At 46.3% G+C, this 23,662-nt stretch overlaps 1 protein-coding gene across 1 annotated transcript; it reads left to right on the forward strand.

Annotated features, from left to right (window-relative positions):
• Positions 1–277: 277 nt before the first annotated feature.
• Positions 278–23,539, forward strand: usp11 (ubiquitin specific peptidase 11). The gene is made up of 21 exons (XM_070840135.1): positions 278–550; positions 4,231–4,340; positions 5,517–5,647; positions 5,856–5,973; positions 6,983–7,128; positions 7,325–7,386; positions 8,017–8,116; positions 9,744–9,917; positions 15,097–15,255; positions 15,408–15,632; positions 15,733–15,816; positions 16,355–16,449; positions 17,148–17,351; positions 17,490–17,593; positions 18,205–18,699; positions 19,200–19,270; positions 20,420–20,532; positions 20,611–20,760; positions 20,951–21,066; positions 21,182–21,270; positions 21,933–23,539. The coding sequence occupies exons 1-21, from the start codon at positions 441–443 to the stop codon at positions 22,077–22,079; spliced, it is 3,003 nt and encodes a 1,000-aa protein (XP_070696236.1). The 5' UTR covers positions 278–440; the 3' UTR covers positions 22,080–23,539.
• Positions 23,540–23,662: the final 123 nt, after the last annotated feature.

The raw sequence follows: 23,662 nt of genomic DNA on the forward strand, positions 1-23,662 counted from the left end.
TCATGATACAGTAGGAATTATACTTAAATAAGAAAATATACAAAATAAGATATAATAATGTATAGTTGTAACACATATACACTACATTATATATAAGACTAATCAAACATGAGTTCAAGAGGACTGTTGAGAGAAACTTGTTATATATATATATATATATAATTTATAGATTATTATGTTTATGTTAGATTGCATTATTATTATTATGGTTATTATAATAACATATTTATTATTATACGTTTTCGGCGGAATGGCGGAGGCCTCAGACAGGAACTCGTCATCATCAGAGTCTGAACCACTTCCTACTTCCGCAAACACAGCTCCGTGGAGCTTCCCCGTTTATCGGTTGATCAATGCGGCGGTTGACTTCTGCCTTTCGTTTCCTGCCTCTGTCTAATATTTCCATCAGTTCCGACATTTATGAGTGATTGATTGGCAGCATGACGGCCAACAGCCGCTGTTCCGTCGCGGAGCCTCCGGGCCTGGAGACCCAGCGGCGGGAGATCGAGTCACTGCTGCGGGAGTGTGAGCTCCGCGCTGGGGACAGTTGGTGAGAGTCCGCCCGCCGCTCTGCTACACACACACACACACACACACACACACACACACACACACACACACACACACACACACACACACACACACACACACACACACACACACACACACACACACACACACACACACAGTGACAGTGACAGAGCTAACTGTTAGCATCACACGGCTAGCGTTACCTAACGGCCGCTGACAGGTTTAACGGCAGAGCCGCGCCGTGGTGCCGTCGGTGCGGGCTTGCTGGGACAGGTTAACGGCTCTGTGTTTGGTGTTAGCCGCCGCTGCTGTGTTAGCTCATGCTAACTAGGCGGACGTTGAACTGACCATTAGCCGACGCTGCTAACGTTAAAGCTAGCCTGTCAGCCAGCTGTAATGAGATGTTCATGGTCGCCTCGTAATCTTCCGGTTTTGGTTTTACCGTAGCTGGATTTAGTCCCAGTTTATTCCACCTGTCACCTAATGGAAACTAACGATTACTGTCATTTTCAGTCGATCAGACCATCACCTCGTTTAGTGACTAGCTAGTTTTTGGACTGTTAAAATATCAAATCTTACAGTTTTCCAGAGCTCAAGACATCTTCAAGTTGTTTCTTTGGCTGAGAAACAACACTCTAAATCCTAAGAAATGACTTAAACCAGAGACAAGCAGCACATTCTTACAACTGAAGCTGGAATCAGACATTTTATTCCTGAAGTTTCTGATTGATAATTGACCTGAACTATTCACTTAACTATCACAGCTGTTGCTCATTCAGTCCACAAGTCGATCGATCGGATCACCTCCTCAGTCCTTCAGTCTAATCACAGATTTAAAGTCAGCGTTTTGGTCTCCATTTAATATCTTTTAATCCTAAACACACAATGTAAACAACAGCCATCACTTTTTTAAAGAATCTGTCCAAGATAAACACTAAAAGGACTTTTACAGCACAGACAATGAAACGGAGGCACTTGTGTCCAAATTACCCTAAAACCAACCAAACATCATCTTCTGACACTGATGCATCTACTAAAGATAATATCAGCTGATACGTATTGGTCTGGCCAATTTAATGGTCTGTCTCTACTCAAGAGGCCTGCAGCTGACGATTAGCGATTAATGTGTCGATTATTTTCCTGTTCGTGTTTCCTGAAGCCCAAGACGACGTCCTCAAATGTTTGCTTATTTTCACAACCCAAAGATATTCAGTTTACTGCAACAGAGGAGGAAATACTCACATTTAAGGAGCTGAAATCAGATAGTTTTGACTTTTTTTCCTCAATAAAAAACAGTTAGGGAGTAATTTAGTATTTGACTAATTAGTCACTAAATAGTGTAACTAATTGATTAAGTCATTAGTCATTACAGGAGTTCTCCCAAGTTGTTTCACAGTAAAACAGTCGGTCTTTTTTTGACAATTCAATAAACGAGAACTTTTCCTGTAATGACACACTAAATCGTTTCTAAAAAAATAGGTAAGAAAAGCTGAAGTAACATCCTAAATTTCAGCCGTGTGTTCTGGACTCGAAGGACGGTATTTGCTTGTGAAAGTAGGCGGCCGTGCTCGTGAGGTGGATCAGGACTTTAAACCTGATCCTGTTTTTGTCTAAATTAGATTAACTTCCTCCTGAAGCTCTTTCTGTCTCTCTCAGCACCACGGCCGGGCAGGTTTCTACTGGTGCTGCAGGGTTTTATTGGTTTTTATTTTCTGTTCGCCATCAGCACTTTGATAAATCACAGACAGGAAGCCCGAACGGGGCAGGACATTTCCCCCACGGGTGGACAGTGTGATGATAAGTCTTACAGTTTGTGTTCTTTGATTTGGTGTTTTTGTTTGTTTTCAGACACTCGTTTGTCATCTCCAATAGGCAGTTTCAGGAAACCAGATGGCGGCACAGAAAGCTTTTTATTTTTTATAAGGTGTAGTGAGGCAAAGTGCTTATCTGTCGAACTGTTATAAAATAATAATGGGACTTAAAAGCAGAACAGTGGAAAAAGGTTTTAAGGGCTCAAGAGCAACCGAAGAAGTCTGACTCAGACTCTGCTGAAAGCAAAGCAAAACTGTGTCCGTGAAGTGTAATAATGAAAACGAAAACCAAACCTGTTGTGTGGTGGTGGTTCGGTGACATCAGCTCTCAGACCGGTTCACGCTTTGAGGTGTGACCACTGGACCGGCCGTGGGTGTCTCTGCTGGTGGTGGTTGGAGGAACAAGAAGAGCGAGTCCTACTCCAAGTTTGCTTTTGTTGTTTAAAGAACTCCCCTATTTCTAAACCTGGGTCCTAGTTTTACATATCCTGGTGTCTGGTAGTAAAAGTGTTGGAACTGGTCCAGTAGATCACCTCAGCCAGCAGCCACCAAACGGGTGACAAACTGATCACAGTAGGTCCACTAAAAGAGCTTGTTTGATCCACTGACAGGCTCAGAGTTTTATTCTAAGGGTGTGACAGCATTATGGAAAGGATCCCTACAGAGAGAGACCTGGAAGATCCTTTTGGTTTAACCACAAACAGCCATTATATCGCTCTCTGCACACACACCAGACTACATTCACTAAAACAGGGATTTTAGCTCACAGAACACAGGAGTTGCTGGTCTGCTGCTGCCTCGATAAATTAGTTTGCTTGTGTTATTGTATGTTACTCAAATATTGTACTGGATCCAAATTAACCCTTGAAAACACCAAAATCACACAACAAGTCAAACAAATTAACCAAACGAGGCGGCAGTAGACCAGCAACTTCTGCCTTCTGAAATGTAAAATTACTGTTTTTGTTAATGGAGTCTGGTGTCTTTGAAGAGGCTCAGATTGTTATTCTAAGTGTGTGACAGCATCATGGAAAGGATCCCTACAGAGAGAGACCTGGAAGATCCTTTTGGTTTAACCACAAACAGCTGTTATATCGCTCTCTGCACACACACCAGACTACATTCACTAAAACAGGGATTTTACTTCTCAGAACACAGGAGTTACTGGTCTGCTGCTGCCATGATCCATTAGTTTGTTTGTATAAGTGTGTGACTTAGGTGTATTGGATCTGAACACACACTGACTCCCTGTAGCTGCTGTAGCTCAGAAGAGCCTCCACCTTCATGTTGACAGTTGGAGCATTTTGCTGTAATTGAAACAGAAACCAGTTTTTATGACCTCAGATGAGGTGTCCCATAAAACGGTGTCTGTGGTGCAGAGGTGCAGCTCGGCTTTGTTGTGGTCTGACTTTTACTAAATGTTGACTGATGTAATACTGACATTTAGGAGAGCGTCATCTGAACCAGAGCTGAAACAACCTGTCCACTGATTAATTGTTTTGCAAATATATTTGTAATTGATTTATCGTTGGAATCATTTTCCACTTAACACGAGAACTAAACATTTCCTGTTGCAGCTTCTTAGACATTTGCAGCTTTTATCTTCTGTGATAGTAAACAGAACAATCACATATATATAAAATATAAAATCTAGATGTGATGCTGCTTACATTCAGGGTTTAACTGAGACCATAAATGCAAATAAATTCACACACAGCTGGATGAACATCATGAAATTAATGTGGAGTTAATATACATAAAAAACATTGAACCATTTCTGTGTCTCACCTGATCATGAATGTAAACATCAGCCTGTTTAAAGACTTCACTGAGTTTTTCTGGTGTTAATCGATGTATTAAAATGTGTGTGTTTGTGTGTGTTTTGCAGGTACGTGGTGGAGCGTCGCTGGTATGAACAGTGGAAGGAGTTTGTGGAGACCGGAGACCAGAACTCGTCGTCCTTCCCCGGTCAGATCGACAACACGGAGCTGTTTGAGGGTCAGTGAACGCATCGCTCTGCCTCATGTGTGCTGTTTAACACTGATCCGCCACATCAGACCTCACAGCTATTGATCGTTTGTAACTAGCTGGGCTTTGAGATGTACAGTGTGATTAAAATATACAGCATCAGTATCATAAAACCACAAGACAACAAAACACACATACAAAAGTGCACCAATAGTAATTTATCTAAATAATTTGTTAGATATGTTTGCAGCTCTAATTTGCTCTCAGCCAACACTTTAAGATTAAGATTTAGATGCACCTTTATTCATCCCCCAAAGGGGAAATTCACATATACACAACAGCTACCCCAGAAACTTGAATTTACAGTGAGAATTCCAGTGAAAAGAAAAATAAATTTAAAAAAAGATTAAATTGAAAAATAAAATAAAATACAAATGTACAAAAAATAGAAAATGTACAAGAATAAAATATGATGCAAATATACAAAATGTACACAGGCAAATAGTATTTGTTTTAAAAGATTTTCCATCTGGAATGAATTTAGTTTCAGTTGGTTCCTGAGCTGTAATCCTTTATTCAGAAAGCCATGTCATTTTCTACGATGAGCTATTTTACAGTTTCTGCTCCAGGATTCAGAGTTAAGCTTCGTTTCCACTCGGCCTGTTGGGTCAGAAATCTGCTGGCCCGAAGTCAACTTTTACATGTTCTCTCCACGTAACTGTTTTAGTTATTAGCAGGTATCAAAGAACAACCAAGACTAAAGTTAACTGTCATGTTTTGTCTTTATTTAAGGAAGTAAGCAGTTGTTGTGTGAATCAGAGTTAAAGAAAGAATAAATTAAAGAATACATCCCCCAATATTTCACTTAGAGCCTAACTGATCAGGCTTCATGGTGTAGGACGATGTTTAGAAGTGAGAACTGATTTTCACTTTAATGTGGGTCGTTACGGTGTGGAGCTGCCACCACCTGTTCACAGGTGAGTTATCAGCATGGCAGCAGGAAGTGATAAAAGGGAGGAGTTTGTCTGAAGTCTGTGACGACCGACAGCAGCAGGATTCATCTAGACACAGACTGTGTCAAAGAAGTGGACGATTTAAGAGCCACGATTTTTTATTTTATTATTATTTTCTCTCTCTGTGATATTTCCGTATTCTCCTGATGGCTCTAAAGCGTCGTCGTACTAAACAGCTGCCTCCTGTTTTCAGACCTGGACTCGTACCACCTGAAGGAGCGTCTGGTGGAGAACGAGGACTTCACGTTGGTGCCGGCTGAGGCCTGGCACAAGCTGCTGGCCTGGTACGGCATGGTGGACGGACAGCCGCCGCTCGAGCGCAAGGTAGCATCGCCGCACGCCAGGCATGTCAGCCAATCAGCTGCTGGCGTTGTTAAGCTTTGGGAGCCCAGTTTAACTGTGTGTGTGTGTGTGTGTGTGTGTGTGTGTGTGTGTGTGTGTGTGTGTGTGTGTGTGTGTGTGTGTGTGTGTGTGTGTGTGTGTGTGTGTGTGTGTGTGTGTGTGTGTGTGTGTGTGTGTGTGTGTGTGTCAGGTGGTGGACCTGCCCAGCACTCTGAAGGTGGAGGTTTATCCTGTAGAGATCTTCCTCTGTCTCCACAGCAACATGGAGAACGTCGTCAACGCACAGTTCAGCCGTGCCGACAACATACGTGAGTTGGTGTGTGTGTGATGGGGGGCGTTTAGGTCAGGGTGGGGTAACGTTGGCCCACACCACACTGGGAGAATGAGTCCTGTACTGCGCTGACATTGTGTAGAACCAGGAAGAGACTGACACTGACACAAAGCTGGAAGAATCAAGATCATTGTGAGTTGGAGCTTCCTGTCTCTCTCCTTCCTGTCTGGTTTCCAAACCAGGAAAAACGGACCGAGACAAAACAGCATTTTAAAGTTTGTGTCCTCCAGCTGCTGGAGATGGTGTGCACCTGATCACAGTAGGTCCACTAAAAGAGCTTGTTTGATCCACTGACAGGCTCAGAGTGTTATTCTAAGTGTGTGACAACATTATGGAAAGGATCCCTACAGAGAGAGACCTGGAAGATCCTTTTGGTTTAACCACAAACAGCACACACACCAGACTACATTCACTAAAACAGGGATTTTAACCTACTGAACACAGGAGCGTCTTGCGTACAGCTGCCTCGATCGTTTAGTTTCTGTGTGTTACACAAATATTTTGTTGGATCCAAACGCAATAACACAAACAAACTAAGTGATGGAGGCAGCAGCAGACCAGCAGCTTCTGTGTTCTGAGAGGTAAAATCCCTGTTTTAGTGAATGTAGTCTGGTGTGTGTGCTGTTTGTGGTTAAACCAAAAGGATCTTCCAGGTCTCTCTCTGTAGGGATCCTTTCCATGATGCTGTCACACACTTAGAATAACAATCTGAGCCTCTTCAAAGACACCAGACTCCATTAACAAAAACAGTAATTTTTGATATAAGTTTTGGAAAGTTTAAGTTTGTCTTTAAGACAATTTGTGAAAACATGGTAAAGTTGACTCTTGTGTACTCATACCTCAGTGTTCTGCTTCTACTTTTTATTTTTCATTATCATCACATTTAAAATGATCTTGAGGTTCTTGTGGTTATTTCCTTTTGTGTCTTCATGGCCACTTACGGCTCCTACGTTTTATCACCGCTGCCTCATTCTTTGTGTGTGCAGAGTCGATCCAGAGGGCGATGTGCGACGCCTTCTCGGTGCCTCCGGGCTCAGAGTGCCGTCTGTGGATGAAGAGCTCGGACAGCAGCTGCGAGCGTCTCAGGAACGTCCACATGAGCGTGCTGGACGCGTGTCTGAGCTCCGGGATGGTGAGGACACACAAACACGCCACCACCACAGTCATTCATGTGTTCATGTCACCATCAGGTAGATTGTTTCCTCATGAGTGTCGCTGTGACTCGACACATTTTACAGCCAGCGACTTCCTCATGGCCCTGACTCTTTAAAAATCCACCTCCGAGATAAGCTGGAACGTGTGTGTGTGTGTGTGTGTGTGTCCTCCAGACGGTGATTATGGAGACGAGGAATGCTGACGGCACCTGGCCGAGCTCCAGACCTCAGATCAAGTACGAACAAACGGCCTCTTCAATGCCTCCGTTTTCTGTCCCGTCTAATTGTTTTTCTCTTCTCCTCTCGCTCTCTCTCCCTCTTTCTTTTCCTTCCTCTCTCTCTGTCCGTCCTTTTCTTTATCCCTCCTCAACTTTCTTCCTGTCTGGGGAAACTCTTTTGTCCCGCCTCTCTCACTGTCTTCACTTTGCTCTCGGTTTTGTTTTCTCTGAAACCCTCCCTCCCTCCCTCCCTCCCTCTCCTTCCCTTCCCTTCCTCCCTCCCTCTCTGTCCGTTTCCTGCTCAGTCTTTCATTTGATCATTTCCTGTTTGGATTATTATGTTTATCTGAAAATGATTTAGAGTTGGTCTGATCAATGTGATCGGAACAGGTGCTGATCCTGATGCCGGCTTCACCACCCAGATTCTGTAGATTCACCTTTTAATGAGTTATAACTGTGTACTAATCCAGTTTTAAGCCCATAGCCAACATGTTGTAGCACAAATAAAGGTAGGAATTAAACTGTGACGAGAACTGGAGCAGAAAATACATCCCAAATGTTTTAAGTCCACACAAAAACACGGCGTCTAATGAAGATAAAGACGTTTAGTATCAATACTACAAGTAACATGTGGTGTTTCTTCATCAGGAGGAACTCTGTGGAGGAGCAGGACTCGTACCGAGGACAGCCGGGAGTCTGCGGCCTCACCAACCTGTGCAACACCTGCTTCATGAACTCTGCTTTGCAGGTCTGACACACAGACAGACACAGACAGACACAGACAGACACAGACAGACAGACACAGACAGACAGACACAGACAGACACAGACAGACACAGACAGACACAGACAGACACAGACAGACAGACACAGACAGACACAGACAGACACAGACAGACACAGACAGACACAGACAGACAGACACAGACAGACACAGACACAGACACAGACAGACACAGACACAGACACAGACAGAGACAGACAGACAGACAGACACACACACACACACACACACGCAGACAGACAGACAGACAGACACACACACGCAGACAGACGCAGACAGACACGCAGACAGACACGCAGACACAGACAGACACACAGACAGACACACACACACACGCAGACAGACGCAGACAGACAGACAGACACACGCAGACAGACACGCAGACAGACACAGACAGACACACACACACACACACACAGACAGACACACACAGACAGACAGACACAGACAGACAGACACAGACAGACAGACAGACAGACTGACAGACAGACACATGTGCTGCAGCGGCGGCTTTGATTCTGTTTAACTGGTTCTGATTCAACTAAAGGAAACAAAAGCTAAAGTCAGATGTCATCACTACAAGGTTCCTACAGGTGCTGGAAATCCTTAAACGCTTTAATTTAATGTGATATTTTCAAGGTCCCGAATCTTAATAAATCAGTACCTGACTGATTAGTTTGTCTTTTAGTTACATAGATACTAAAAGTCAAAGCCAGCCTAACTGATTTGACTGTACGTAATTTACCACATCAGGAGCTGGAAAAGCTTGAAAAATGTTTCAATATGTGTTTTTAAAGCTGAAAACGGAAACGTGTTCTTTCACTGTTAGAAGTCGAATGTTGCCGCTCGTGTTTTGTTGAGTTTTCCATTCTGGTTGGTTCTGGTTCATGATGACCGATCTGTGTCCAGTTATTTTCAGACAGTTAGCTTTACCGTGGCGCCCTGTTTTTATTTGACATTCCTTCATGTCTCAAGCTCTCTGATGGGATTTCAACAGGCTTTTTGGCTGCATGGCTTCATGAAGGCTGCTCAGTGCATAATTAACAGCTGCTCAGTGTCTGTGTTGCTCCTCAGGTTTCTACACCGACCAGAGGAGCTCTGCTCCGCTCGGGTTTCCGTTTCCCTTCAGACCTTTTTATTGATATTTATTTAAAACCTTAAACATTCACTATTATCTTCTCTTCCTGTTACCGTGGCGTGCAGCAGATCACAAAACTCAGGGTTTCAGTCACAGAGCGGAAGAAAAAAGAAAAAACTTTTTCTATTTATTGCTTAAAGTTAACTTAAAGAACCCTTAAAGTGAGGAACTTTTTAAATCTTAAAATTAGTGTCATTGATATTACCTTGTTTTTTGGAATTTTATTACTTTGAAATATTCGGTGCATTTGTTTACTTCCTGTACGACAGACGGCTTTATGTGCGCCGCTCTTAAAACTAGACTAAAATAAGACATGATGGCGGCCGTGCAGCTCGTTCAAACGTTAATCTGAGATCTTTGACTGTTTCTGTGGCCACGTTGGCCTATAGCTCCCTCTGCTGCGTCTGCTTTTGTCCGTCCTCACTCCTCCCGTCTTCTCGCCCCCGTCTGCAGTGTCTGAGCAACACCCCCCCTCTGACCGAGTACTTCCTGCAGAGCTCCTACCTGGAGGAGCTGAACTTCACCAACCCGCTGGGCATGAAGGGGGAGATCGCCGAGGCCTACGCTGACGTCATCAAGCAGATGTGGTCCGGGAGGCATTACTCTGTGGTGCCGCGCGTCTTCAAGGTACCAAGATGTGTTCAATACCGTCGATTTAACAATTACTGCGGCGGAGTATTAGGGCCGCCTTGTTTTTAATTTAATTTACATTTTAAGAAGCCATCCATCCATCCATCCATCCATCCATTTTCAACCGCTTATCCGGGGTCGGGTCGCGGGGGCAGCAGTTTTAGCAGAGATGCCCAAACTTCCCGGGCCCCAGACACCTCCTCCAGCTCATCCGGTGGGACCCCGAGGCGTTCCCAGGCCAGCCGAGAGACGTAGTCCCTCCAGCGTGTCCTGGGCCTTCCCCGGGGCCTCCTTCCGGTGGGACATGCCCGGAAAACCTCCCCAGGGAGGCGTCCAGGAGGCATCCGAAACAGATGCCCGAGCCACCTCAGCTGGCTCCTCTCGATGTGGAGGAGCAGCGGCTCTACTCCGAGCCCCTCCCGGATGGTCGAACTCCTCACCCTATCTCTAAGGGTGAGTCCGGCCACCCTGCGGAGGAAACTCATTTCGGCCGCTTGTATCCGAGATCTTGTTCTTTCGGTCATGACCCAAAGTTCATGACCATAGGTGAGGGTAGGAACGTAGATCGACCGGTAAATCGAGAGCTTTGCCTTTTGGCTCAGCTCCCTCTTCACCACGACGGACCGATACAGCGACCGCATTACTGCAGACGCTGCACCGATCCGCCTGTCGATCTCACGCTCCATCCTTCCCCCACTCGTGAACAAGACCCCGAGATACTTGAACTCCTCCACTTGAGGCAAGGACTCTCCACCGACCCGGAGATGGCAAACCACCTTTTTCCGGTCGAGAACCATGGCCTCGGACTTGGAGGTGCTGATTCTCATCCCAGCCGTTTCGCACTCGGCTGCAAACCGCCCCAGTGCACACTGGAGGTCCCGGCCTGACGAAGCCAACATGACAACATCATCCGCAAAAAGCAGAGATGCTATCATGCGGTCCCCAAACCGGACCCCCTCCGGCCCCTGGCTGCGCCTAGAAATTCTGTCCATAAAAATAATGAACAGAACCGGTGACAAAGGGCAGCCCTGCCGGAGTCCAACATGCACCGGGAACAGGTCTGACTTACTGCCGGCAATGCGAACCAGACTCCTACTCCGGTCGTACAGGGATCGGACAGCCCTTAGCAAAGGGCCCCGGACCCCATACTCCCGAAGCACCCCCCACAAGATGCCACGAGGGACACGGTCGAATGCCTTCTCCAAGTCCACAAAGCACATGTGGACAGGTTGGGCAAACTCCCATGAACCCTCGAGCACCCGATGGAGAGTGTGGAGCTGGTCCAGTGTTCCGCGACCAGGACGGAACCCGCATTGTTCCTCCTGAATCCGAGGTTCGACTATCGGCCGTATCCTCCTCTCCAGTACCCTGGAATAAACTTTCCCGGGGAGGCTGAGGAGTGTGATCCCCCTATAGTTGGAACACATCCTCCGGTCCCCCTTCTTAAAAAGAGGGACCACCACCCCGGTCTGCCATTCCAGAGGCACTGTCCCCGACCGCCAGGCGATGTTACAGAGACGTGTCAACCAAGACAGTCCCTGTACATCCAGAGACTTGAGGTATTCAGGGCGGATCTCGTCCACCCCTGGTGCCTTGCCACCGAGGAGCTTTCTGACCACCTCGGCGACTTCGGCTTGGGTGATGAACGAGTCCACTTCTGAATCCCCAGCCTCTGCCTCCTCAATGGAAGACCTGGCGGTGGGATTGAGGAGATCCTCGAAGTATTCCTTCCACCGCCCGACGACATCCCCAGTCGAGGTCAACAGCTCCCCACCCTCACTGTAAACAGTGTTGGTGGGGTACTGCTTCCCCCTCCTGAGGCGCCGGACGGTTTGCCAGAATTTCCTCGAGGCCGACCGGTAGTCCTCCTCCATGGCCTCCCCGAACTCCTCCCAGGCCCGAGTTTTTGCCTCCACAACTGCCCGGGCTGCAGCACGCTTGGCCTGCCGGTACCTGTCAGCTGCCTCAGGAGTTCCACGAGCCAATAAGGCCCGGTAGGACTCCTTCTTCAGCTTGACGGCATCCCTTACTTCCAGTGTCCACCACCGGGTTCGGGGATTGCCGCCACGACAGGCACCAGAGACCTTACGGCCACAGCTCCGAGCGGCCGCGCCGACAATGGAGGTGGAGAACATGGTCCACTCGGACTCAATATCTCCAACCTCCCCCGGGATCTGTGAGAAGCTCTCCCGGAGGTGGGAGTTGAAAACCGCAGCGACAGCGGGTTCCGCCAGACGTTCCCAACAGACCCTCACGATACGCTTGGGCCTGCCGAGTCTCTCCGGCTTCATCCCCTGCCAGCGGATCCAACTCACCACCAGGTGGTGATCAGTTGACAGCTCAGCCCCTCTCTTCACCCGAGTGTCCAGAACACACGGACGGAGGTCAGATGACACGACAACGAAATCGATCATCGACCTCCGGCCTAGGACGTCCTGGTGCCACGTGCACCGATGGACGCCCTTGTGCTCGAACATGGTGTTCGTTATGGACAGTCTGTGACTAGCACAGAAGTCCAACAACAGAACACCACTCGGGTTCAGATCGGGGAGGCCGTTCCTCCCAATCACGCCTCTCCAGGTCTCACTGTCGCTGCCCACGTGGGCGTTGAAGTCCCCCAGTAGAACAATGGAGTCCCCAGTCGGCGCACCATCCAGCACCCCTCCCAGGGACTCCAAGAAGGCCGGGTACTCTACACTGCTGTTCGGCCCATAGGCCGAAACCACAGTGAGAGACCTGTCCCCGACCCGAAGGCGCAGGGACGCGACCCTCTCGTTCACCGGGGTAAACTCCAACACATGGCAGCTGAGCTGTGGGGCTATAAGCAAGCCCACACCAGCCCGCCGCCGCACACCGCGGGCAACACCAGAGAAATGGAGAGTCCAGCCCCTCTCGAGGAGCTGGGTTCCAGAGCCCAAGCTGTGAGTGGAGGTGAGCCCGACTATATCTAGCCGGTACCTCTCAACCTCCCGCACAAGCTCCGGCTCCTTCCCCCCCAGCGAGGTGACATTCCATGTCCCTACAGCTAGAGGCTGTCTCCGAGGCCCAGGTCGTCGGGGCACTCCGCCTCGACCGCCACCCGTACCACATAGCACCCGACCCCTACGGCTCCCTCTGCGGGTGGTGGGCCCACAGGAGGTCGGACCCACGTCATCCATTCGGGCTAGGCCCGGCCGGGCCCCGTGGGCAAAGGCCCGGCCACCAGGCGCTCGCATGCGAGCCCCAACCCCGGGCCTGGCTCCAGGGGGGGGCCCCGGCTGCGCCATACCGGGCGACGTCACGGTCCTTGGTTGTCTTCTCTTCATAGGGGTTTTTGAACTGCTCTTAGTCTGGCCCGTCACCTAGGACCTGTTTGCCTTGGGAGACCCTACCAGGGGCATAAAGCCCCAGACAACATAGCTCCTAAGGATCATACGAGCACTCAAACTCCCCCACCACGATAAGGTGGCAGCTCAAGGGGGAGCTTTTAAGAAGCTATATAACATAGTTGTTCTGAAGTTACAGATTATAACAAAGAAAAATAAATTAAAGAAACTAGTAAATGAAATAGGTGATTACATAAATCAGTGTGGGTAAAAATAGAAGTCTTTTTCACATAAATGAATCACATAATATTGAGAGTTTCTTTCTTGCAAATTTGTGAGTTTTTATCACTTTAATTTCTGAGAATATCCACGTTTTTTTCCCTTGGAAATGTACGACTTAATTCTCAGAAATTCCAGATTCTCTCCCAGAAGGTGATCCACTTCCCCAACTTCGTTTTACCTTTTTTTTTTTTTTTTTCTTGCCCTAAAACGCCACAGTCGATCACACACAGCTGGGTCGTGGTCCAGAAGTGGACTGTGGATCTACTTCATCAATTTAGATTATTTTTCCAACATAAAGAAACAGCCGCACTCCTGTAAGCAGTAATTTCCCTTGATGCATTCAGCTGTGGCCAAACAGATCAGAGGTCAGTGAGCAGCTGTCTGTCAGATGAAACTCAGAACAGGAGCGGAGGAGTGAAACGGCACTCCAAACCGCAGAGACTCCTGACTGACAGGAGGTCCAAACCTCGAGTTTGACTCTAAAGCGCCTCATGTCGCATCATTTGAAGCACGCAGCATACGTGTCGGACAGACAGAGGAGTGTTCGAAGCACTGGGATGTGCAGATGTAATAAGAGTGCACATCCACACTCATTAGGAAATTAAAGTTGTAGTAGTTATGCGGTCTGTCCACGCTGAAACACCTGAACATCTGCTCCCTGATGTTACCTCCTCCCTTAAACACACAGTTTAGTTCTACTGTTTTTGTTTCTCTTGTAAGACTAAACTATAAGACACAATTATGGCTCATTGACAGTGGCTCTATTGTCTAATCGGCTCTTTGACTTTTAAACTGAGTAATCACAGCCTGGGTTAGAAAAGTCTTAAAGGGTAACTTCGGCATTTTTAAACCTGTGCACTGTTAGTACAAATGTATCTATCTGTATGAGTAATAGGTAGTAAAAGTGTTGGAACTGGTCCAGTAGATCACCTCAGCCAGCAGCCACCAAACGGGCTGCAATGGCTGCAACGTGATCCTTTGGGACAACTGCACCTGATCACAGTAGGTCCACTAAAAGAGCTTGTTTGATCCACTGACAGGCTCAGAGTGTTATTCTAAGTGTGTGACAGCATCATGGAAAGGATCCCTACAGAGAGAGACCTGGAAGATCCTTTTGGTTTAACCACAAACAGCACACACACCAGACTACATTCACTAAAACAGGGATTTTAGAGAACAGGACACAGGAGCTGCTGCTGCCTCCATCAGTTAGTTAGTTTGTGTTATTGTGTGACTTTGGTGTTTTAAAAGGTTAGTTTGGATTGAAAAAACACCAACGTCACATAAAGTGCTTATATCTTACAGGTCTGGACCAATTCCAACACTTTCTTTACCTTCCAGTCAGACACCAGAATATCTCCAAACAGGGTCTGGGTTAAAAAAAGTGAAGCTTTAACTTTACTGCCTCTCAGCCTCCGCCCAGGTTTACAGCATAATTTCCCAAAAGCTGGTTTCTCCCATCCACCATCTGTTAATAATGAAGAAACTTCAGTCTCAGTTACTAGAAAACTTAAAGGATCACTGACAGCAAGAAAACGTCTTACCTTACGTGTGTGTGTGTGTGTGTGTGTGTGTGTGTGCGCACGCAGACGAAGGTGGGTCACTTTGCGTCCCAGTTTCTGGGTTACCAGCAACATGACAGTCAGGAGCTTCTGTCCTTCCTGCTGGACGGGCTGCACGAAGACCTGAACAGGGTCAAAAACAAAGAGTACATCGAGCTACGAGACGCCGACGGACGGCCGGACCAGGTGAGCAGCACCGACCACACCTGACACACTCCACCTGGCCCACACGTTCAGTTTGGCCTCCAGTTTCTAGGCAGAATAGAAGAGTTTGTGTGTCCCGAACAAGCAGCTTAATGCTCCTCTCATTGCTCTGCTTCCTCCTTCCTGCCCCACAGGAAGTGGCCGAGGAGGCGTGGCGTAACCACCGCCGGCGGAACGACTCGGTGATCGTCGACACGTTTCATGGCCTCTTCAAGTCCACGCTTGTCTGCCCCGAGTGCCACAAAGTCTCTGTGACCTTCGACCCCTTCTGCTACCTGAGCGTCCCGCTCCCTGTTAGTAAAGAGCGTGTCATGGAGGTCTTCTTCGTCTCCCTGGACCCCTACGCCAAACCTGCACAGGTGACACTTTAATAAGTGGTAATATAAAAATAAAATACTCTTCACTTCCAAGTGACTCAAGCACAGTAGCTGGAATATATGAAACTCTTTGTGTCTGCAGCATCGTATTGTGGTTCCTAAAGCAGGAAAAGTGTCTGACCTCTGCTCTGCGCTGTCAGAGATGACCAGCGTACCTCCCTCACAGGTACGTGTGTGTGTGTGTGTGTGTGTGTGTGTGTGTGTGTGTGTGTGTGTGTGTGTGTGTGTGTGTGTGTGTGTGTGTGTGTGTGTGTGTGTGTGTGTGTGTGTGTGTGTGTGTGTGTGTGTGTGTGTGTGTGTGTGTGTGTGTGTGTGTGTGTGTGTGTGTGTCCTAAGTCACTTTCAGGTTAACACACCAGACTTAAGACAACGTCCTCCCTATGATTCTGTCATAGCGCTGATACAATCCCCTCTCTCCCTCTCACATTCATCTTCATTTGTCTTTAATAGCAGGACGTTTTCATTAAACATGTTGCCAAAGCAGAAAATTCACATAATTAACAGAAAATAACACAGCAGATAATCAAATGAGAGAAGGAAAGTGTTTTGCTTTGTTTCTCCCAGGAGGATCTGAATGTTTTGTGTCGCCTCGTTATCTGTAAATCGCTGTAGTAGTAGTAGATCAGTGGGTTTCCCCTCTATAAACCTTTATTAGAGGCTGAGGAGGATCAGAGGTGTTAACATTAAACGTGTGTATGTTGCAGATGATGGTAGCTGATGTGTTCAACCACCGTTTCTATAAGATCTACAGTGCTGATGAATCTCTGAGCTGCATCCTTGATCGAGACGACATCTTTGTGTAAGAAAACCCCAATTTTTGATCAAATAACCCTCTGAAAACAGAACTCTGGGGCTGGTTGACCAAAAGCTCTTAGCTATTAAAGAGACTAACTGCGTAGGTGTAAGTGTGAGGAAACTTTTTTTCATCAGATTTGAAATCTTTATGCTTCCAGCAGCGTAGCAAAGCTTCAGCCAGGTGAAGCAGTGGTATCCTTGTATTATCTGTTTAAATGGGTCTGAAACACGCTACACATCAACATGTTTTATGTGTTTGTTTCGGTTTCATCTTTACAGTTTATGGACATATTATAGAAATAAGAAGCATCTTAATATAATGAGCAAAAACACCACCGTGGGCACTGGAAATGTTTCTGTTGGTTAAACTATCCGCTCTCACTCTGCTTCTAAAAATGAACACATCTCAAAAGTCGGTAGTGCAGATAGCGTGAGAGTGTTCAGAAATATTTGGTTAATTTTTTACTTACAGAATTGTTTTAGATCCTCATATTTTGTGGGTTTATTTAGTAAAAGTTGATGAAAAAACAAAATTCTATTAATTATAATGGTTTAATGGACTCCCATAACCTTCTAGCTCAGGATGCATAGATGTCAAAGACATGAAGCATTAGAATATTCTCCAAGAACACCTGCACAGACACTGGTGGGTTAACTGTGTGTGCTGCATGATGACTTTTCACCCCCTGGTGCTGCGTTCAGGTACGAGCTGAGTGTGCCGGAGGAGCAGCAGGAGGAGCAGGTGCTGCTGGCGCTCTACCTGAGGGAGCGCTCCAACTACAGAGACTACGGCTCCGGCAGCAGCTCCTACGGCACCACGCTGTTCGGACACCCGCTGCTGCTCAGTGTGCCGCGCAGCAGCTGTAGCCGGGAGGCGCTCTACACCCTGTTCCTGCAGAGGCTGGCGTGAGCAACACACACACACACACACACACACACACACACACACACACACACACACACACACACACACACACCTGATGAGATTATGTCAGTTTGCTGTGAGCTAAGTGTGTGTGTGTGTGTGTGTGTGTGTTTACACAGGCGATATGTGCGACCTCCCGACCCCTCTGAGGAGTTGGAGGAAGAGGAAGAAGATGACGATGAAGAGGAGCTGTACAAGACTCAGACCAACGGCATCAGTGACGGTAGCGTCCCGACATTAAAGGGAAATTTCCAATCAGTGTTGATTCTAAACGTGTGTAGTGTTGGGTTCTTCCCCGACACTTCATGTGTCACAGTACGCAAATGATAACAGATAACAACACAGACAGATGGAGATAAGGGAGAAATAGGTGAAATGGTCCTTTGATAGAAATAATAAGGTTCTTTTTAGATTATCCAAACTGCTTCACAAACTTGTCCCAATGGGCGACTCAGGAAATATTTCAGATATTTCTCTGTTTTCTTGTTATCCTGTACAGCCTGCACTCACTTACAGATAAGACACCAAAATACTGTTGCTCCGGTGAAACGGTTCTCAGACAAGAACAGAACCTCTCACGTAAACACTGAATATCTTTGTGGTGGTGGAGTGTTAAAAGGTCTCATCTTTTTCACTCTTTTCTGACACTTTATCGACCAAACAGTCGTGTGATTAAACTCTAAAGCCCTTTGTCTGCTGGACCAATTCCAACACTTTCTCTTCCAAGCAGCACCAGAATATGTACAAACGGAGCTCAGGTACTTTGTTGAATTCACAGTGGAAACAGTAATCTCGTGTGGCTCCTCTCTGATTGGTTCTGTGTTGTTTCCCCAGATGAGGAGCAGGAGGAGGAGGAGAAATCTGCTCAGGCAGAACCCTCTTCTGGCGATGCATCGGCAAGCAGCCAATCAGACGGCGCAGCTGCCGCCGGTCCGCACCCCGAGCTCAACCACACACAGCTGTCACTGGACCACGGCGACGCGGAGCCCAACAACGGGTCCCAGGGCCAGGCCGAGGCCCCCTGCAGCGCCGACAGCACTGATGGCGCTAACGCCTGCGGGGACTCGAGCGGCTCCACCGACAGCAGCTTGGAGGCGCCAGCGGAGCGGCTGCCGCCGCAGCAGCGGCTCGGTGAGACCGCAGAAGAAGAAAGAGAAGACGACAAGCAGGAGGAGGCGTGTTCGCCCGGCCCGCCGGCCAATGAGCAGCCGGCCAAGAGGAGAGCGTGTCGCAAGAGGAAAAAGAGCCTGTTCACCATCCAGGCGGTCAACTCCAACGGGACGACCGAGCGAGGGACGGGGGAGGGAGGGAGCGCCGTGTCCTTCAGCTGTGAGTCTGCACACACACACACACACACACACACAAAAACTAATTACTGTTACTGCGAACTAAGAAAGGAGAAATACGTGTGTGTGTGTGTGTAGTGATACATGCGAATGTGCATCATCATGATAAATCATCAGCTACAGTAAATAACTCTGGATAATAGACCAAACCTACTGTGGTGGAAATTTAAATAATGACTGATAAAACAGTATTAATAATGACTTACATAAAGTAGATACATAAATAAAGATAGATGAATAAGTAGAATAAAAGTTCAAACACATCAACATTAAAAGCATGTTTCACCTTAAAGGTGAAGCTGAGGGTGTCGGCACACCTCTGTGGTGAAATATTTGACTTGCTTTTATACATTATTTCATACATTAATAATTTAAACGACTTGTCACATTCAGAGTCGATTAGAGGAGCTGCTGGTACAGTTGAGTGTTAAACTGTCTGCTGTGTTTTCTTTAAATGCACTAACGTCAGTACTGCCTCTGCAGCTCAGCCTTACGTGGCCATTGACTGGGACCCTGAAATGAAGAAGAGGTTCTATAATGAAAACGAGGCCGAGGTCAGTGTGAACATGTTTATTCATCTACATTGTAGATTATAGATGTGTATGTGAAGCTACATACAGTCTGTGGTAGAACTGGACTGAGCACACAGGACCAGATGAACACACTAGAGGGCACAAAGTGGGCTGCGTGCTGGTTTCAGGAAGATTTAAATTACATTCAAGTACTGAAGCACAATAATCTGACTGTTTGCCTCTCTGATACACCACCAGTAATTTAGATTTTGTAATAATCTGGAAACAACTTTGACTAAAATCCCTCTAATTTGGTCACTTAAGTGTTGTGTTCAGTGATATTTTCAGTCAAAAGTAAACTCTCTGCTTTCTAAACGACCTCAGACATGTATGACTCTGACATCCGAGACATATGTTGCGTTCAAAATGGCTGAAAGGTACAAAAGGTGTTGGAATGTGTCCTTCAGGCCTTCTTCAAATCCACCAGACTCCATTGGCAAAAACAGTGATTTTATATTGCTGAACACGGGAGGTGCTGCCTTGATTGGTTAGTTTGTGTTTGTGTCACACAAATATTGTGTTGGATCCAAAGTAACCGTTTAAAACACTAAAGTCATACAATAACACAAACAAACAAACTTCTCAAGGCAGCAGTAGACCCATGTTCTGTGGGGTAAAATCCCTGTTTTAGTGAATGGAGTCTGGTGTGTTTGAAGCTAAAATCCTTGTTTTAGTGAATGGAATCTGGTGCATGTGCAGAGAGCGATATAACGGCTGTTTGTGGTTAAACCAAAAGGATCTTCCAGGTCTCTCTCTGTAGGGATCCTTTCCATGATGCTGTCACACACTTAGAATAACACTCTGAGCCTGTCAGTGGATCAAACAAGCTCTTTTAGTGGACCTACTGTGATCAGGTGCAGTTGTCCCAAAGGATCATCCTGTTTCACTGGACCAGTTTCAACACTTTTTGTTCCTACAAGCCATTTAGACACCAAAACATGTCTGTAATATGTTTTAAAAATACCTAAAGTTCTGCTTTAACAGTGAGGAGAGACCCTGCAGATGGGCGTTTGTTGAAGCTCAGTAGTTTGATGTGTCTTAACACATCCATGATTCGTCCGTTCTAGTAGAACGTGCAGACGTCTCTTCTGCACATTCCTCATGGTTCTGTCTCTGACTCCTCCTGTGCAGAAGTACGTGAAACACGCCAGCATGGAGGTTCCTCAGCAGCAGACGACTGTTCAGCTGCAGGAGTGTATCGAGCTGTTCACCACTGTGGAAACACTGGAGGAGGAGAACCCATGGTAACACACACACTGACACTCACTCCTGGTGATGAGCAGTTAAGGAAAGGTGTATGATGATGTGTGTGTTGTTTTCAGGTACTGTCCGGTGTGCAAGAAGCACCAGCTGGCCACTAAGAAGCTGGACCTGTGGTCTCTACCAGAGGTTCTCATCATCCACCTCAAGAGGTTCTCCTACACCAAGTTCACCAGAGAGAAGCTGGACAGCATCGTGGACTTCCCCCTCAGGTACATGCACACTGTAGTGTGTATACTGGCCTGAGCCTGACTGTAACCTTCACCATCAGCAAACACATATTTATCAGTAATACCAACATAGTTTAGAAAGACGTTCAGCAACATGGCCCCTCAAAACACTGTGGACACACACACACAGCAGGGGATACTCTGACCTGTTTGTGTGGTGTCGGTGTTGCAGAGAGCTGGACTTCTCCGGCTGCCTCCTGAGGAAAAATCTGTCCAATGGGGAGCCTCCGAGCCGCTATGACCTCATCGCTGTGTCCAATCACTACGGAGGACTCAGAGACGGACATTGTAGGTGCCTTTGGTTTATTTTTAGTCTTTCAGAGGCTGTGTTCAATTTTTCGTCGGTCATGTGACTCTTTTTGAGTTTTACTTTCACTGACTTACTGTGTGTGCGTTCCTGCAGACACCAGCTACGCGTGCAACAAGGACAACGGTCAGTGGTATTACTTTGATGACAACAAGGTGACCTACGCCAGAGAGGACCAGATAGTGGTCAGTAACACACACACACTCACAGAGAGACCAGAAATCTACAAAATCTCACAACTTCAATCTTTTTTTTTTTCAATATCAACAGTATCCATGGTGACAGTCTGTATCCAGTGCAAACAGGAAGTGATTACAGCATGACTTTGTGCAGAGTGCATGTTTAACCAAATTGTAAAGAGATGTAGAAAGCAGCAGGCTCTGCAGGAAAAAAAAAAAAGAACCAAATCTGTAATTCATTGGTTTACTGAGCAAACTGTGGCTCTTTCTCTCTTAAATAATAAAACAAATCTATTCCTACAGCTGAACGATACCAACAAAAAGTGCTGTTTTAAACTTTAAAGTCAATCAAAATAAAGATTCTCTCAAGTATGTAAGAAATCCAATCATAGAAATATCAATTCTGCTGAAAAAACCCATGTGAACACCAGTTTATTCTCTAAATGAACTTTGAACAGTCTGAAGCTTGTTTACTCTCCACTCTGACTCACATTCAGTGTTCTCACATGTACAAAGATCGATGCCTAAACATTCCCCAGTCTGAATAAGTGTCCTTCCTGTCTACATCTCCTGTGTCACACAGGAAGAAGCTGCCTGACGATGATGATAATAATAATAGTTCCTGGTTAAAAGTGTCTAAAGTTGTTCGTTGCGTCTCGTCCCTTCAGACAAACGCCGCCTACGTCCTGTTCTACCATCGACAAGACAAGATCAGAAAGCCCACGCTGCCCGCCCCCAGCACGAGCCCCGCCTCCGCCAAAGATGACAACACGGAGCTGGGCGCCGCCTCCTACGTCACCATGGAAACGGACTAAACAAAAACCCTCAAGACTAATTCAAGTCTAATTCCACCTTCACGGTAATTTGTTTTTCTCTCCATCAGAGCGACGGGCCTTCTCTCTTCTTAATTTTTTTATTTTCCAACACTTGAACTTTCTCTGATTACTTCTTTTCCCCTCAGAAGTCTGGACGCTCTGTCTCTTATTTTCTCCTCCACTTGTTGGCGTCTCGCCCGTCGTAAACTTTAGGTTCAGGACACTCAGGTAGTTTGATGCGGCAGGAGCTCGGCTTTAAACGCCGACTGGAAGCACAGCAGCACGACACATCGATCCTCTTCCCTCCACATTAACCACTTATCACTCACTCTTTATCGGCCCTCAGCAGGCGTTTGATTATGAAGCCTGGACTTTTACTGTGTTTAATTATGTCATTCATCAAACAAGCATAGAAACGGTGCACTGTACCCCTCACACATTAAAAAGTGATTCAGCCAAGGGAACCTTCCCTCCCTGTTCTGGATTTAAATGAATGTATCACTAGATTTTAAAACAGAACCAGCATGAAGTGTGAAAACACAGCTGCTGTGTGCCGGCGATAATCCGACCAATCAGAGCTCCTGTTGCTGCTGACGCGTCTTGTTGGAGCCTTTTTAAAGTTCAGTATTTAAAATAGTGCTCTTAGTGGTTTTAATACATGAATGGATCCCGTCGAAGTGATTATAATTTACGGCAGTAAAAGTCTTGTTCATATCTAAAAGGACTGCAGTCACATCTGGATACGAGTCCATTCTTCAGTTTTTAGGACACGAACGCCTCATTTTATTCATTCTTCAATATTTAAATCCTTTCTGGTCAATAGTTCAGAAAATAAATGACTGATCTTTTTTTTTTGTTTTATTTTAAATGAAAGCAGGTTAGTTGGTTTATTGTGGACCAAGGAGCAGCCTGAAGGGGATTATGGGTAATCAGAGGAGTGTTTGTAGCAGAGAAACGGATAATTTAATAGTGAACAAAGCCTCCAGGGATGAGAAACTCTTCTGTCTTTGTATATTTTGGTTGTTTTCTTCTGCTATTTATTTTTTTAATGGAATAATTTCAGCCGCCACGTGACTCCAGCGTTTTGTTCTCAGATGATTCTGACGATCGACTGGTGCGAGACGCTGAGATGCTTATTTTTCATATTTATAGATTAAATTTGTATTCAAGCGGAAACTTATTTGACAGGCGAGCGGTTTGATTTTTCCCTCCTGGTCTGCAGAGAGACGGACGCAGGCGGAGCGAGCGCTCCCTGATTTTTAAAGCGGCTCTGTGTACAGTATTTTTGTATTGTAAGAAATGTATTATTATTTGTTATTCCCACCATTGGTGGATGGAGCTGGAGGAAGAGCTGGGGGTGATTTCTTTCTTTGGTCTTCCCTGTCAAATATCAGATGAAAATATTTTATTGTACTTTGAATCTTTTGATATGAATAAAAGGATGATTATTATCAACAAGAGACGTTTTCACACTTTTGGTTTTTGTTTTTACATTTTCTATTTCACGTCACCGTGTTCAGACCGAAAACAACGCTGGCAGTCGTGCCATCTTTTGTTGTGATGACTATGTTCATGTTACAAAG

This window comes from Pempheris klunzingeri, chromosome 11, assembly GCF_042242105.1.
Source record: "Pempheris klunzingeri isolate RE-2024b chromosome 11, fPemKlu1.hap1, whole genome shotgun sequence".
Classification (NCBI taxonomy): Eukaryota; Metazoa; Chordata; class Actinopteri; order Acropomatiformes; family Pempheridae; genus Pempheris; species Pempheris klunzingeri.